The sequence below is a fragment of the Periophthalmus magnuspinnatus genome, chromosome 5, assembly GCF_009829125.3.
Source record: "Periophthalmus magnuspinnatus isolate fPerMag1 chromosome 5, fPerMag1.2.pri, whole genome shotgun sequence".
In the NCBI taxonomy this organism is placed as follows: domain Eukaryota; kingdom Metazoa; phylum Chordata; class Actinopteri; order Gobiiformes; family Gobiidae; genus Periophthalmus; species Periophthalmus magnuspinnatus.
In genome coordinates this window covers 23,407,624-23,425,595 of record NC_047130.1, presented here as the reverse complement: position 1 = coordinate 23,425,595, position 17,972 = coordinate 23,407,624, and the positions used below count along the sequence as shown (strand labels likewise).

At 35.7% G+C, this 17,972-nt stretch overlaps 1 protein-coding gene across 1 annotated transcript; it reads right to left on the bottom strand.

The window, feature by feature from the left end:
* Positions 1 to 720: 720 nt before the first annotated feature.
* miip (migration and invasion inhibitory protein) lies at positions 721 to 6,172 on the bottom strand. Its single transcript, XM_033967260.1, has 9 exons — positions 5,935 to 6,172; positions 5,501 to 5,607; positions 4,978 to 5,059; positions 4,765 to 4,876; positions 4,272 to 4,348; positions 2,139 to 2,265; positions 1,474 to 1,570; positions 1,030 to 1,143; positions 721 to 840 (listed from the first exon to the last, which is right to left on the bottom strand). The coding sequence occupies exons 1-9, from the start codon at positions 6,170 to 6,172 to the stop codon at positions 721 to 723; spliced, it is 1,074 nt and encodes a 357-aa protein (XP_033823151.1).
* Between the last annotated feature and the right edge of the window lie 11,800 nt (positions 6,173 to 17,972).

Here is a 17,972-nt window from a genome sequence, read left to right as displayed (position 1 = left end):
ATGCATCAATCTGGAGCCAAAACACACAGTGGGAAAAGGGAAATTTGTGGTCTCAAGCCAACTGAAAGAACAGTAGTAAGATAACAGATATAATACTGAACAATGTTAAGATCTCTGTTGGTTCAAGTACGTATGCCTTTTAATAATCTAGTTAAATAAAAACTCCACAACTGTGCTCACATAGGTCTTGTTCCTGCTCAAACTAAATTAAATTTTACTCAAATTGAATTGCTTTTTCATATTTCATTTTTAATGAACCTATAGATTTTAAATAGTCCATTATCACTGTGATTATTATACGTCTTTACAAGATGAAAATTGACCTTCAAGAGTAGATCGTAAAATAAAGTTTCTATTACAAGTCACGGTTCTAATATTATGCATCATTAAACATGGGTTCCTCACTAGGCTACATATTACCATTATGAATGCTGACAGCACTTTTAAGAGTCTTAGACTTCTTGTGCAATGTCACTGTTTTTCTAGTGTTGTGAAATTTCATGAACATGTGTTAAATGACTGGTTTTTAGCTGACTTTGTTCCTCATTTTCTGCTGGTGTTCAGAAGTTGATTTGACATAGCATCAGTTAAAATGATGGCATTTTAACTGAACTAAAGGCAAAACAAGATCAAAATAAGAAACAGCCAGCAGAGATTCAGTTCAGAGATTTTTTTAGTGAGTTAATCCTTCTCTACTGGATGCAATATGTAAAACATTGCTTAAAATCTTTGTTTTCTTTTTCTGATTGAAAAGTGTGGGAAGTTGTGTCGACTTAGAAGAGACACTTGTGGTATCTGGTGAGACCTTTGTTGATCTGATGTCTTGAAAGCAGACAGGTCCTGACAAACACAAAACAATAACTATATGTTAAAACATGTTTCTAGATGTGCAAAACCATCTCATTTGCCTTGAGTAAAAAGCTACCAGTAGATTACTGCTCTGTGAAAATGTGTAGCAAACAAGAATAACATTTGAACCTGTTCGACGAATTCTTAGCGGTTTGCCATATTTAAAGGCCAGGTTCTCACCTCAAGTTCCTTATTTTCAGCTTCCCTCTTTGTGTCCAAACTGCTCCTCAGATCAAGGTTACTCTGTGACGTTTCAGCGCTTTGACCCTTGTTGGACCAGCCTGACAGGCAGTGCTGCAAAAAAAACGAAACTCCACATGAGAAAGAGCAAGAAGAAAATTCTTGTTATTGTAGCATCATCAATGCATTTCAATCAGTGATGAGTTGATTACTCAACATGTGTAAAATTGCATGAGGAACATACTAACGCAAAACAAAAAATCTAAAATTACACATGATGTTCAAATAAATAATATAAAGAAAATGCATACTAGCAGTAGTAATAGTATAATACATAGAATGAAAACCAAAAAATTCAGAATGGCTGACAAGACAGTGAGGGGCGTTGTCATTAATACCAAGGAAGGACTTTTTAAGCAGTGGCACAATACAGTTTTTACTCACTGAAGGCAAACTTAGACTGTCCGATGGGTCGAAGCTGCACCTGCGATGAGCCTTGTATTTGTGTGGAGGCAGAAGTGTGGAGCGAGGAATACTCACCCTAGGAATGAAAACAAATATACTGTTTATCTATAGACCTTAAAATCAAGTAATACAATGTGATTGTGAAAATAGCGTTATAAAATAAAGGCTTAAGTTTGGAATTGGTGATCTGAATAGATCACTGGCTTAAACACTGGCTATGTTCACACCAAAATCTGATTATTATCTGATTTCTGGACCTCTATGATTATTAAAATGACATGTAAACCACAAAATCTAATGTAAGTAATCTGAGGGGCCATGATCAGAAATAAATCAGATGATTTTGCAGTTTTATATGTAATTTTGAATAGTCTTATAACTCAAAAACATCTGATAATAATCAGATTTAGGTGTGCAGCCACTGACTGACCGGATTCTCTCATTGGCTCTTCATTTTGAACATAAATTTGAACAGTGGTGGGAAAAAGGAGAAAACCATGCAAAATGTAGAGTGTTAACAAAACCATTGAGCTATAATTAAAGGTAATTTTGTAACCCTTTTAGAGTCCATATAGCATGATGCATGTCATAAGTAGGTCATTGTCATGCTCCTTAGGACAACAGACCTACTTACACAGTATTACCTTATGAGAGCAGGTTCCTTCGCTGTGTGTGGATGCTCTGATTTGTGTTTTTTGCACACGGGGCAGCACTCCTCAGAAATTAGAGGAACTGGAAAAAGCCTGTTGTTTATCCTATAGGAAAAGGTACCTGTAATAATGTAACAGATTAGATACAATCTCAATAAGCCTAGTATCCCAAAGAGTTAGGCATATTTGATATGCAAAACTTCAAGACAAGGAAGGGACTGGGAATTATATAATATGAATGTGCGTAGTATCTAAATTAGATTATTACATTAAAATCTGGGCAAATCAAACAGATCCAGATATTTTTATTTGATAGCTTGGAAAATATAGATACAAGTGATAAGGAAATCAATATTGCAAATTACAACATTTTTCATTGTGACAGACAATCTAAAGGAGGTGGTGTTGCCATTTATGTTAAAGATCACCTGTTTGTGGACCTTTTATTCTCCTGCTCAAAAAATGTTTTGAATATCTGTCTCCATCTGCTATATGTAAATAAGTGTGATAAAAAAAATGGCTGTTGCTTGTATTTACCGTGTACCTCCTAAACTGGAAAATGACAAAGTCCTAATGATGAGCGATATAAATATTAACTGGCTGGGGAAAGAGTCCAAAACTTTGAAAGACCTAAGTAATGGCCTGAATCTCACACAAGTAATTTTATTCTGGCTAGTTCTAACCCTAGAAATTTAAATAAGGGCACACTCATTAATATAATCTTAACAAGCAAACCTCTGAACCTGAACCTCTGGCAGATAGCAGTCACATTTACTCTTTAAGACCTTACACAGAGGTCTTACATGCTCTTCACTCCATAGACCCAAAGACATCCACGGGAGCTGATGACGTTGGCCCAAAACTTCTGTTGCCTCATATTTAATTCAACCTCTATTACATATTTTTTATTTATCAATTCAAATGGCAGTTATGGAGTTATGGAATAACAGAAAACATTTATGGAAAATGTTTTGCCTTTGAAAAAAGAAAAGTTACTTACAAATCAAGTTAATTTTTAAAAAAAATAAATGCTCCATTTTGAAGTCTTGTCAATTGGGATTCAGAAATGACTCTCACTGTAACCACAAACTGTTTAAATAGCATTTTCACAGCCCTTGATGACAAACAAGATTGTGTAGTACTATGTATTGATTTAACTGAAGCTTTGACGGAGTAGATGATAAAATCCTCTTAAAGGGCCTGTAGCATATTGTATTTTTTGACAATGCTACATGTAACTCATTCCAAAACCATCTTTCAAAGAGGACCCAGACAGTAGCAGCCAATAGATTTAAATCAATGCTTTAAACTTTAGGCAAAGGAGTGATCCAAGGCTCAATTTTGGGCCCTGCTACTTTTTACTTAAATTTCTTAATTACATTGGTTGCAATTTAATATAAAGCCTCATACATTTATTTGCAAATGATGCTGTTTTATTTGCATGTGCTCCCTCTGTTGATCAAGTGATTTTAAAACTGCAGCAAGATTTTAATGAAATTCAAAATTCCCTCAAAAATCTTTAATTATCTTTGAATGCAAATAAATCTAAAATATACCTTTAGATACACTCTTAGATTAACTCAGCCCTTCATTTTGTAACAGGTGATGAATTTGAAACCACTCTATGAAAAGTATGTTGGCCATCGCTGTCTCTTAGAAGAGAACAACACTCTATAAAATGTATTTATATGGGACTACTTGATAGACTGCCTGAATATCTCACTTGTTTGTTGAACTTTGATGAAGGAACTTTTAATACAAGATCTCATGATTGTCTAAGTCTAAAAACTGTCTGCACTAGAACTGAAATGAGGAAAAAAGCTTTTGGTTATTTGGCTTCCCAAAAATGGAATACATTTCAAGGACATGCAAAACTAGATACATTGGTGGCACTAATGCACTTTAATAATCTGGCGATAAACATTTATGACCACACCTGCAACTGTTTTAAAGTTTTAAACAGATCTATGTAGTTATGTGTTTGTATTCTACTGTATTTTAATAGGATGGTCATTAAAAAGAGAGTCTGATACTCTCATTGGGCTCTCCCTGTATAAATTAAGATAAATGAAAAGTGAAATGAATACAAGATACGTTCAAGTACTATTATGTTAAAGTACTTCTTACATTGATGGGTGTCTTTTTTAATGTCAGGGATGGTGTCTGACACTGATGGTAGGGTTGCATCAGATTCCTCAGAAAACCTGTTGGAGGAAGCAGTCGATTTATAAAAGCTGTTGAGAAAAGTTGTTGTGGTTGTAGAGCCACCAGACAGTATATCATTCTATCTATCAAAGTTTTATAATTTATAAAGTCCTACACAGAAAAATGCAGATAAAAAACACATTTGAAAAATAGTAACAGAAATGGCACACTGTGCTCTATGCTCAGAATGAACCAAAGCCATATCATCTTGAACTTGAAAATGTAAATGACATGGAAATTAAAATTAAATAAATGCCTTTATTTTAGTGCATTTTGTTTGAAATCTTAAGCAATGGGGCTTTAAACAACCAATTAATTCCCTCACTAAAAGCAAGGCAAAGTTTGTATTTAATAAGTGCATGTGTTTAAAAAACATATTTTGATAACACATTGTCTCTCATTATGTAAAACTCACCCCGAGTGTCGACTGTTCACACACTGCTCTCTGTTCAGAGCTCTGAATCGGCACAGGTCGTTAAAAAAGTCATCCGAGCGTTCCATTAATGAGTCCTCAGCATCTATGACTCCTGAAAACAATCATCATGTGTTTGCGTGATTCACAGGTTTCAGTGGTGTGTGTTTTTTTCTGTTGATACAGTACATTTCAGGAGCTCAATTCTAAAAGTACCTGCAATCCAGTCATAACCCAGGAGTGGTGTTAAATGGTGGCGGCCTATACTTGATTGTGCTTCTTCACTCTGCTGTCCTTTCTATGAAAATACAGAATGATTAGTAGGATTTCTTTAATCCTTGTAACATGTTACTTTTTTAACTTAATTACATTAGAAATACAGCACAGAAAATTGATCTGAGAGTATATCTACAGTAACCATCTGCCCCTCTTTAGGTTGTTCTGCACCGCCATTTAGGCCTCTGTCCCCAATATCCCACTATTTCTTTGGAGCCACATGAATTGTAGAACAAAGTAAATAGAGAACATCATAATATAAAATCTAAATTGTTTGGGTGTACTGCATGACGTAATACATCAGATGTTTTGACCTGTGGCTATTCTAATCTCCCTCTGTTTTTGAGTTTATATACAAAAAACTTATACAAAAGCTTACATTTCTCTTGTCCGTCCTACCAGATGGCTAGATAATCCCTCTTTTACTACATTTTAATGTATATTGTTTAATTGAGAAACCTACCGTGGAGGATTTAGAGCGGGGTGACACTGAAGTGCATCTCACATCATCTGTTGTGAGCTCAGATTCCATGGTAGATGTCTGAACTGGAGGAGAGTGTTCGATAGCATCTGTCGTGGTCACAGAGAAAGACTATTAAATTATGATAGCCACATTTTAAATTTTATATACTTGGGACCCTTGTAGATATGAAATGTTGTATTGGTACTTATTTAGATCTGATTCGCTCTCTGATTCTTTGTATGTGGCAGTGAATGGCACAGATGGTAGGCTCTGTTTAGGTTCACCACGTTTGTCCCCAATATATTTTATTCAGTTAAATAGCACCATCTCGTGTTAGCAGCGGCGTACCACACTTCATTTCTATTTAACGTTAGCTAGCAAATCGGCTAAGGAAATCGCAAGGCTTATCTGGCGTTAGTTCAACACTGTTTTACCTGAAAATGTAACTTTGGGTCTAGCCAGAGCTGCCCGGGCTGAACCCTGGTTTCCATCCGTAACAGTCCACACCTCTCCGGCTTCACAGCTCTCCTCTGTCCCGTCCTCTCTGTCTCTTTTTCGGCTCTGCAACCCACCGCTCCCCGCCTCTTTAAACTTCTCCCTTTGCTGCTGAAGATGAGCCATCAACGCCTTGTTTCGCTCTCGCAAAACATTCACTCGATCGGCGGACGACATTTTATTATTACAAGTACCGGTAATTCTTATAATCTTGTCCAAATGTAATGTTTATTAAAAGTTCAAATCCTCGCCCCTTTTTTTTTTTTTTTTTAAATTAGACCACTCGTTAAAGCAGCTCCATAACAACGCGTTGACAACAATGCCGTGATTGGTTACTGAGGCTTTACCCATAATGCCTTGTTAGTACAGGGCATTTCTTAAAGAGACAGAAGCACTATTTTAGATCTGCAATACGAAGGACAACCAGCTGAGGGCGATGTTCACCTTCCGGCAGTAATATTCCAACAGTTTAATGATATCCTACATAGAGATTATCAAAACAAGAGCAAAAGGAGTGATTTGAACGATTTGAACTTTGGCCAATATGGTCAAGCAGCTATACATTTTGGATCATAGTGTCAAAGCAGGTTTTGAAGTTTCCCGAAACAGTCTCTACTATTACCATTTATCCATCAATTCTAAATCCATAATTTGTACTACATCTATACCTTCCACTAATATTGAACCTATGAAATTAATATAGGCCTATAGCATATACCTTACATATATATTATTTGTTAAGCATAGATTGTAGTCGATGTCGTCGATCAAGACTTAATAGCCCAGATATATAAAAGTGAGTACATGGACATCTTTTAAAATTTCATATAAAATTTTATGTGCATATTTATAAAGGACAGTTGTAGACAGACAGTTATTGCTTTAAATAATGGGATGCTTCATTGAAGACATAAAAAGCCCTTGGACCAAAGTTGAGCATAAACAGTACCAACAGAGATTCAAAGTGAACAGGGACAAAGTAGGACACCATAACAGGGAGACACTGTAACTAAGGAGACTTTAAGAGGTGTAGAAAAAACAGCCTTAAATCTCAGAACACGGTACATTGAGATACGATGTCTTGGCACTTTAAAGTTTAGACTAAGTATCCTTCAAAGCAGTAATAAATAGTGAGGTAAGGTTTACATTTCCTTATACACATTCAGCAGATCCCATGTTGTACAGCAGGCCTATTACATAATATGATTCACTTAAGGTACACAGAGTGACTGAGACTGTCTTGGCTTGTGTCTCCAGTGATCAGTGCAGCTGGGAGTACTAGTGTGCAAGACTAAATAATTATGTAGCATAGTTCTTTATATGGTATTGGCTTAACTAATCAATAAGTGTTTATATTTATCCTGACTCTTTGGAGATATGCAAGCGGCTTGTTGCTTGTCACTTTATAGGGCTATCAATTAACTGAAGTTTTAATGTCTTGATTTTTTAATATAATACTTTATACTTTTTTTTTTAATTTATACTGTATAGTATTACATACTATGAGTTAGTGCCTTGGACACGAAAATATGTATTAAATAGTATTACATATATCTTAAAGCCCTGCTAATGTACGCAACTCACCTACTTTGGTTTTGAAGCAAATTGTAGTTTTTTGTTATTATGATATTGCTGATGGACAATTTGTGCTTAATATGGTTGGCAATATTTATTTTTGCTATTAAAGAATTTGTAAAATGGAAGCTCCAAAGAACTGCTGTGCAGAACAGTTTTTTTTTCTACATTTTTTGTGTTCTACATTTTATGTCTCTGTCTACACAGTTTTATATATATATATATATATATATATATATATATATATATATATATATATATATATATATATATATATATATATATATATATATATATATATATATATATATATATATATATAAATTCCATCTAATGCACAGCATAATAACCCTTCACAGTTATGACATCAGTTTATGTAAGTTAAACCAATGTTCTCTTTCTCTCCCTCTCTTTTTCCACACAGCCTGTGATAATGACAGTGTTGCAGGTGGCGCAGGGTCACAGCCATAATGATATACTTGATCCCCTGCGGAGGTTAGCGCGTGGAGCAGCGTGGGCAGGCACCTCGTCAGTATTCAAGTCATGGCCCGATCCCACCCAGAGCTGCAGAGGTCGGTCCGCCGTGATTAGCTGACCACGGCACAGCCCATTATCATTAAACGGTACCACTCGTCAAGTCATATAGTCCACCCTGTCCCCCTAATTGTACCCCCACTGTTACGCTCCAAGCAATTACTGCCTGCCAACAAAATGCTTCATTGTTCATTAGGCACACATAATGGACACATCACAACAAAAACAAATGGGAAAGGTTGATCTACAATTTAAAAGCAGCATGAAGTAAGAAAACACAGAAAATACTGCACACGTGACAAGTGTGATATAATGACCAGATAACCAGTCAAGGTATTTTTTTAATATAACAAATAATCCAAACTATGCCCAGAGAAAGAGTATTTGTTTTGGAGAAAAGTGAAAGGTTAATATAATTGAATGTAATATAATGTCTCTATATGTCTCTTGTCTCTATGGAAATGCCTGGAATGTTGCACAGTACTGCATTAAACTTACCTATGTGAAGCTCTGAGGCCAAGTTACAGGTCAGATCTGCAGTGAGGCGACCCCGCTCACAGTAAGAAATCAGGCTTTTAAGGGAATTTTCTACTAAAGGGACATGTCTAATTGAATAAATCCATGATATTTTTAAAGCCAAACCTACGCCACCAGCACTACTATGGTAGACACTAAATTCCATATTTTCCTTTTGTAAGTAGTTTTACATTTTACAGATTTGACATGGTTATAATGTAGATGTCATATTGTTCCTTTTGTCATCACTCATCACATAAAATTTGTCTTGCTTCTGTTAGCAGATGGTTTGTGTAGCTGATTAACTTTGAATCAATTACAGTAGAAACTTACTTTCTGAAAACACACATTGAGTTCACATGTCTTGAAATCCTATTATCTTAATGTTTAAAGTTATATAAGATGCAACTCAAATGTACTAAATAATTTCATGACATAATTTTTAGATGGTTGTAAAGACAAACTCAAACTCTGGTTGTACTTGACAAATCATCAACCAAAATACTATAGTTCGCTAGTGCCATTTCTGTATCAATTGCTAACATAATTTTTAGATGGTTGTCAGTGGCGTACCTCAAGTGTCATCAGCCATTCCCCATCATTGTTTATTATTAGAAAAGTACACTCTGTTTGCTGCTCCTGGCTTTTCCTTTGACCTTTGATAACATGCTTTGCCACTTATGGTCAGATAATTATTACAGAGACATTATACTTGATGCATGACACAATGAACAACAGTGTTTAGTTGAACTTATGTCAATGTTGCGGCCGTTTAAACTTTAGATAATGTTTTATTTGAAATTATACACTATCCGGATATTACACATTGATGAGGTTTGCTCCTGCCACTGTGAGAGAAGCTTTTATTATATAGTGCTGGTGGTAATAATATCACTCCATCATAGTCAGCCTTAGGGTCATTGCATCCATGTTTTATGCAGCAATATGCATACTAATGGACATGCTATCTAATTTAAAAAGTACATTTGACATGTCATGAAAAAAATATCTTCTGTTATAGTTTTATTTTTCATAGTATAGCCATATGCAACAAATTGAGAACTGTTGTGAGATTGTTATGATACTTTACACAACAGCAGCTCTGCTATATGGGTTTCAGCTTCCTGTTGTGCAACATTTTGAAGCACCTTTTTCCATTCCAATATTTAGTTTTTTGCTAAAAACATGACAAATTCTGCATCCAAACAAATTCTTACACAATGTATCACAATACTTATAATGATATTGAGTCTTGATATCTGTAGGTGTTCCACAGGGGTCAATTTTGGGAACACTTTTATTTCAATTTTTAATTTTTTTTTCCTTTGGTTCACTGAATGCATTAGTCCATTTTTGTTAGTAAACTAAATCATTTTAACAAAACTCTTCTCATCTTTCCACAATTCCTCCATAATTACATTGATTTAGAAACATAAAAAACATGATCACATGTGAGGTATGATGCCCCTTACAGTCACGTCTCCCACTAAGAAAAACACAGTTTCTCAAAATCTTGATCCAATTGTGCCTGTGATGGAATGTGTTTGACATAAATCTGAACATTAGCCTGGACAAACAGATCATCTGGAGTTGAGTTGAGTCTTGTACAAACTGCGGCGTGTGGGGTTTTGAAAGATAAACTCAGACATGGTCCACTGCTCACAGCTATCTGCCCTCCTCTTGACTTCCCTTGTTGCAGGTTGGCTTGTGGCTGTGGGACCATAAGAAAAATAACCCAAAGCCAAGGCACACATTGACCCGAGTGTGATCTGTCAAAATATTGAAGCCATTTGTACGCTTTGTCAGACTTCTCAAACCAATTTTTATATTTTCGTAGCAATAGTCAAGTGGTACATTGGGCTAGCACATGTCAAAGGTGTCTTTACTTTACCCCAAAGAAGTTTGAGCAGTTGCCAAATGGTCCCAAAACAAACCTGTCTCAAGAGGTGTACTTTACAAATGGTCAACCACAACACTAGTCTGCTAATGCAATTTCTGTCTCAATTTCTGTGTCAATTTCACACAGATTTGCACATATTAGTTGTATTGTATTCTGCTATAATTTATGATACAAATTGTACACCTAGCAATTAATCAGTTTAGATAAAAAAACAAAAACACATCAATAAATCATTCAAAAATAATTGTTTTTTCAGGTGGCTTGAATCTTAACCAGTGACAACAAAAACTGGACTATCCCGATGCAGAAAGAACCCACAGTGAAATCTCCCAATAAAAGAAAGTGGGTATTGGCCGGCTGGGAACTCCAACCTCGCTGTTGAGAGGTAGGTCACATATGCAGGGAAAATGTCAAAAGAAGAAAAAAAAAAGGGGCTTAAACATCAACCCCCAGGATCACAGACAAATATTTACTTTTTACTGTGGCAACAAATACATATTGTGAAAGTTTACCTCAAAAACAATTATTCACAGTATCATGCTGACCTCCCAGGCTTTGCATCTTCTACTTTTACAGGTTACAGTTGTTACTGCTAGTGGTTTATAAAACAATCAGAACTGAGCCAGGGATGCCATTAGCTGAGGACAAATCATTGGACCCTTTTGGGCTTATTATTATTATTACACAATGGTTTTGCTTGTAGTATCTGGAAACTCAAAGTAAGAAGTTCAATCTGCATCCATTCAGTCCACTTCAGAGGCATTATTATTATTATTGTTTATGACATTTAAGACCATGCACATTTTCAACTTTGTGTCATTTAAGCCAGAGGATCAGAGGGTGATGTAACAGTAGAAAAAATGCATGTTTGATCTTATGGACAGTGAAGAGGTCAGATTGAAGGAACTGATGCAGGAGAAGGCTCTGTGTTGATAAAGAAAGAATGGGTCGATTGTCCCTGAAGCTTTTGTGATAGCGCTGGATGCTATTAAGATAAAGAGGATTAGAGCTGCCTCGGCTGTCCTCACCCTCACAGCCATGTGACAGGTGCACCGAGAGACCCACAGGCTTGAGTTTTTACTGGTCAAAAAGAAGAGAGGGGGCCTTGAATGAGAAAGCAGCAACACAGGCCACAAAATCTGAATTTATTTTTTGTGGTAGCTAAAGATACACTATGTAACTTTTCTGGTATATGGTTTGCCACCTGCTTGTTTCACAGAGTTGTTCTCTAGTATGGCATATACTATAAAATGTGTCAGTATTGTATTGTTCAGTTAGATGTGTTTTTATTGCCAACCCTTGAAAAACATGCATTCCTATTGTGTACGGGGTTGCTTCTACACAGATCTGACCTGTAACTTGGCCTTTTGGCGTCACCTGCTTGTTTCCATGTAGATGGATGTTTCGTGTAATATGTGGAACATTCCAGGCAAAGCCATGACATTTTCATGGAGACAAGCAGGTGGCAGACCCGCCTCCAGAAAAGTTACTTAATGCACCTTTAAATCCAGGTAATCTGAGAAGGATTTTTCATAGTAAAAGCCAAAAGTAAAATCTGTCAACTGGACAAAAAAGTTGTAGGAGTGAAGATGTTTCTCTGCTCATCCGAGCTCTTCAGTTCTGGTCAGATTGCTGGAGGACACGGCCTTATATCTGTCTGAAGGGAGGGGCTAACTACACTGAAACTGTAAACAGCTTTTGTTTACAGCTTCTGTATGTGAGTGAGGTCTATTGAGCTACATTAAGTGTGCACTGTGCCTGAGTCATAATTAGAATATTCATTCAACTCTTAATAGGTGCTTTCACACCTATTGGCATCCTGGGTTCACACCTACAACTTTTTTCTCCAGTTGACAGATTTTACTTTTGGCTTTTACTATGGATCAGACCTGGGCAACTGAAGGATTACACAGACAAGGATTTTTCATAAATATTTCCTAACTTTGCCCAGAGATATGAAGATGACAATGCTGTTGTTTTATATACAACTACAAAACTCTTCACCATTTAAAAGTTGATTATGTTTACTTTTTGTGTTTTGGGTCTCAAGCTGATTTTCCAATTAGAAAGCAGAAAAAATGAGCTTTTAAAAACAACTGGCAAAGCAACAACAAAATTGTTAAGGTTTTATTTTAACCTGCTGGACTATTAATTTGCATATATTGGATAGTAAGACTTTCTGCAGCCCTGGGACCAAATGAAGCCACTTCAGTCTTACTTTAATTACGTTTGAGATAAACAATGGGAAAACAGCATTTCACTTTAAGCAGGTTGTTCCAAGTAGCAATATAAAAGTCTAAAGGCTGTCCAAACTGTAATTGCAAAGCTATGGATAACCTATTATTGTACCTTTGTGCACAGTAGTTTTATTCAATGTCAAAAACAAAACATTCAGATAGTTATGTATTTATTTAATTTTAATCTGCACAATGACTTAACACCCCACTGTCAGTGTCACAGTGTCCCCAATGTTTCATTTTTACCATAGTTGCTCCTCTATCTAAAATTGTGCTTTGTCAAGTTTTAAACAACAAAGCAATTTATGACCCTCAAGAAACAGCTTTTGTTTCTCTTTTTGAGACATTATTGATAACAGACACCAGTCAGTGTCTTATTATATCTTGCTTATTTTGTATTTCCAATTAATTTTATTTTAATTACAACTTACCTATAAGTCAGTGGGCAGATTATAGGTTACAAACCTCCATTAGTTTTATGTCCCCTTAACAACATTTGAGGTAATGAGAGTAGCGTCACAGACATTAAGCACTATAGGGGCCGAATACTTTTCAGTGGAGCAGGCTCTGCATAAGTAGATTACACTTTCCTTTAAATGGCCTTTTTTGCTGAGAATTTATCCCCCAGTGCATTAATGCTGGGCCATGCTTTGTTTCGCTTGAGTAAAAGTGAGGAGTTAAATGCAGTCAATCTAACTACCAAGTCCAAGGCAACTTCAGGGCTGTCCACCTGCAAACGGTCAAGTAACAGACAGTGACTTATTGGCTAGAAACGTGGGTCAGACCCGGGCCACTGGTGGCTGCCTATTTGTATAGCACTAGGTCTGTTCTGCTTAACAGCCACATGTGTCCTGCCTGAACACTGTAAAACATATGTGGTAAATCTACATGGACCTAGGATCATTGAAGATGGTGAATTTTGAGAACTGTCAGGAGTATGTGTTGTGGAACTAATGCAATCATGGTCAAATAAAGGTGCAGGCCACTGGTGTCGGGCAAGAATTAATGTTTTTATTTACTCTAAATAACATTACATTTTGGGACCTCCCTAGTGTCTGGCATAAACTTGCAAACATATCTATATATCAAATCAAAATCAAGTAAAACTTTATAAAGCACTTTTCACACAAAAATGTAACACAAACACATATATGAAATATGAATGTATTGAATGAAATGAAGCGCTAACCTGCAGCATTTTCACTAACGGAAAATGTGAGTGCACTAAACACATAAGTTAAAGTAAATTAATGTGTGTGTGTTTTTTTAATTTAAGTTTTGTAATCATTCGATTACATATATATTCATATTTTTTTCATTCATTCAGTCATTTGATTTCACAATCAATCATGTTCCTGTTTGCTCTGAAAAAAACCTTTATCCATCTTGCCAGTTCTTCTCCTTAAAACCCATGGCATAACATGTGCAAAACATCTGCATGTATTATTTCATCTCATATAGCATTTATGTTTAATTAAAACAACCAGTTCTTTGAAACTGATCAGCCTCCAGCCACAACTGTGTTTCCAAGCACATGTTTCTGGTTCAGGCTTTTAGTGAAGTTAAGCGACTTCCTCCATGAAACACGTAACATTTACTGTATCCACAATAGCTTAATTAAAAAGCTTTCAAGGCTGTTTGTCAGTTCCACTAATAACTGACACAGTCCAGTATTTGTCTAAGGGCTGTGTGCAAACATATGCCGCTGCAAAACAGTCTCCCATAATCCAATTGGAGAGCCCTTAATAATAATTAGCCTCATAGTCGTCCAAAGCTGAGGATATAGTCCTCTGTGAGCTTGTGTATAACTAGACATAATTCTTCAAGGAAACTTCTAGAAAAGGTAGACAGGCAAACATTCAAAAATAACTACATAAGCAACATAATGAACATGCTACGTCAAAGCCTGGATCACCTGATTCAGGCTTATCCATGATTAAAACATGAATGCTTTAATTCATATAGGTGCTATTTTGAGGAACTACTCTGCATTCAAAATATGGAAAATTGTTGAGTTAAATTTTGTTTTGCTATGTCTAACATCTAATTGTTAGGCATCATTCTGAAAAACATTTATAGAAGGTGCCAATAATTTTTCTTGTGGTTTCTCCTTGAATAGAAATGTGTCCTCTGCATTTAACCCATCCTCCAATGCTGCTGGCATGAGGTAACCTGTGAGGAGCAGTGGGTGCCACAGTACAGCACTCAGGGGCCCATCTCCATATCTTGAGGTATAGGTTTGGTCATTGCTACTTAACTACAGGATTTTGCAAGCTTATTTGTCTATGCTGTGTGCTGTATAGTTCTGTCTTTTTTTCTCTGTGAAAGCTAAGATAACTAACAGTAATGGATTTACTTCTTCATGCACTGCTGTTAATTAATCACGACCCATAAAGATAAAACTTACCTCAAGTCACTTCTTCTCCAAATGAAATATGTTTTTTTTCATTTTTTTCTTTTATCTTTTATCTTTATTTATATAGAGAGCCCAATGTGAGCACCAGATTCTCTTTTTCACGAGCTCCGTGTTAAAATACAAACAAAACAAATAACATAGATACATTTAAAACATTAAAACAGGTGCAAGTGTGATTATAAATGTTGATCACCAAATTATTAAAGTGGATTAGTGCCACCAATGTATCCATGCATGTCCTTGAAATGTATTCCATCTATGGGAAGCGAAATAACAGAAAACTTATTTTCCCATTGCAGTTCTAGTGCAGACAGTTTTTAGATGTAGACAATCATGAGAACTTGTATTAAATGTTCCTGTGTCAAAGTTCAACAAACGAGTGAGATATTCAGGCAGTCTATCATCGTAGTCTCTTATAATTACATTTTATACAGTGTTGTTCTCTTCTGACAGACAGCCCTGACCAACCTACTTTTCATAGAGTGAACAATGATGGATTTTGAACAATCTCTGTAATTGGGATATAAGATTTCTTTCAATAATAAAATAATAATTTTGATTTTAAACTGTTACATAATTAAAAGATATGTATTTTAAAGAATACATTTTCGTCAAGCCAAAAGCCAAGATATTTAGTGACCCAAGATATGTAGTGACTTTTTCAATCAATGTACCATTTAGTGTATAAAGATCTGTAGCTTGCATGTAACTTAAATATTTTTAGAAAAAAAATATCATATACTTAGTTTTATTTGCATTCAATGATAATTTAAGATTTTTGAGGGAATTTTGGATTTCATTAAATGTTGCTGAAGTTTTAAAATCACCTGTTCAGCAGAGGGAGCACATACATATAGAACAGCATCATCTGCATATAAATGTATGAGGCTTTCTCTTAAATTGCAACTAGTGGAACTAATAAACATAGTAAAAAGTACAAGGCCCAAAAATTGAGTCTTGGAGCACTCCTTTGCTTAAAGTAAAAAAAAAATGTTTTAAACCCACTGACTACTACTGCCTGGGTTCTGTTTGAAAGATCATTTTGGAATTAGTTGCATGCAGCATTGTCAAATCCAATATGTTTCAGGCACTTCAAGAGAATTTTATGATCTACTCAATCAAGAGCTTTAGTTAAATCAATAAACAGAGCTACACAGTCTTGTTTGTCATCAAGGGATGTGAAAATGTCATTTAAAACTGTTGTGGTCTCAGTGACAGTACTATGCCCTTTTCTGAACCCTGATTGATAAGACTTCAAAACTGATTTCTTATTTAGATAGACTGCAACTAACCTTTCTAAAACTTTTACAAAACAAGATAATTTAGATATTGGCCAGAAATTATTGACCTTTTTAGTTGTCTATAATTCTGGTATTGAGTCTATAGAGTGGAGTGGTGGAGTGACTCTGAGGAGCATCACTGCACACACTCAGCATCGACCGAGGCTCTGCTGCGTCTGGGTAGAGCACGAGGACAGGAATGAGCAGAGGGGAACTCAAATTATTATTTGGAAATACATTTTAAATCATTAATTACAGTAAAAATAATATTTTACCTTTGAATGTTGTGCACGTATGAGCACGCGTGGAGCTGAACAGCGTGAACGAGCAGGCCGCTGGGTTGCTATAGTGATAAAATATTGTAATCAAACTACACATAGCACCTTTAAGAGGATTTTGGGGTGCACTATAAGTATCTGAAATAACAAATTTTGTATCACAGCCATGTACATATAACAGAAAGAGACAGATGTTCACACACTGAGGCTTTGAGCAGGAGAACAGAAGGTCCACAGACAGATGATCTTTGACATAAATGGAAACACCACCTCCTTTAGTTTGACTGTCACAATGAAAATATTATAATTTTCAATATTGATTTCATTACCACTTATTTTATTTGATAGCCAGGTTTCAGAAAATGCAGTCTGGATCTGTTTGTCCAGAACGTTAATATAATCTCATTTAGATGTGATACTACGTACATTCATACGTATAATTCCCAGTCCCTTCATTGTCTTTAAGTTTTGCATAACAAATAGACCTGACTCTTTAGGGACACTCGGCCTGTTTGAGATTGATTGGGATTGATTTGACGTCTGGGAATTAGGTTTGTTAGTAATATTGATATGAATCAAGTTACACGACTTCTTTCATGTTTACGAGATACTTTACATTAAATCTGCACATTAATTTGTTTTAACGTGGAATCTAAGACGGAGTGCGCTGATTTTGTCAGAGTCACATGAGACGCTGTTTATCCTGTGTGTAAGGAGTCACTCAGTATCAGGTGCAGCGTTAGTTTGATAGTGTCACTCATCAATTTCTTTAGACAAGTGTTGGTTTTCAGATTCTTAATTATACTAAAACTAGTATCAAAACTAGAGGATATTGTATTTTAATGTTATTTTGGTATCAGGCCTTCTCCATCATATTGACATTGAGATTAAAAATATTTTAGACTTAAAACTAGGTACAGAGAACAGGTACACGTTTCTCATAGGATATAGCACATTACTATTGTGTTTAATAAATAATGGTATCTGGGTTTGCATATATATGTAAAATTCCTCCTTAGTGCTAAGTAAGACCCATGAATAAATCAGAAGCTCAGTTGCCAACCGTGACTTCCCACTGTCGTGAGCCTCTCCAGTCCTGTTGTTATCTGGCTGTTTTTTAGCCTCTTACATAATCTATAATGAATGCCAAAAGGTTGAATGGCTAACTCTATAAAATATACCTCATTATATCCTGATTTTATCATTGGTTTAGGTCTTCTCTGGGCAGCTGCAGGGGCATC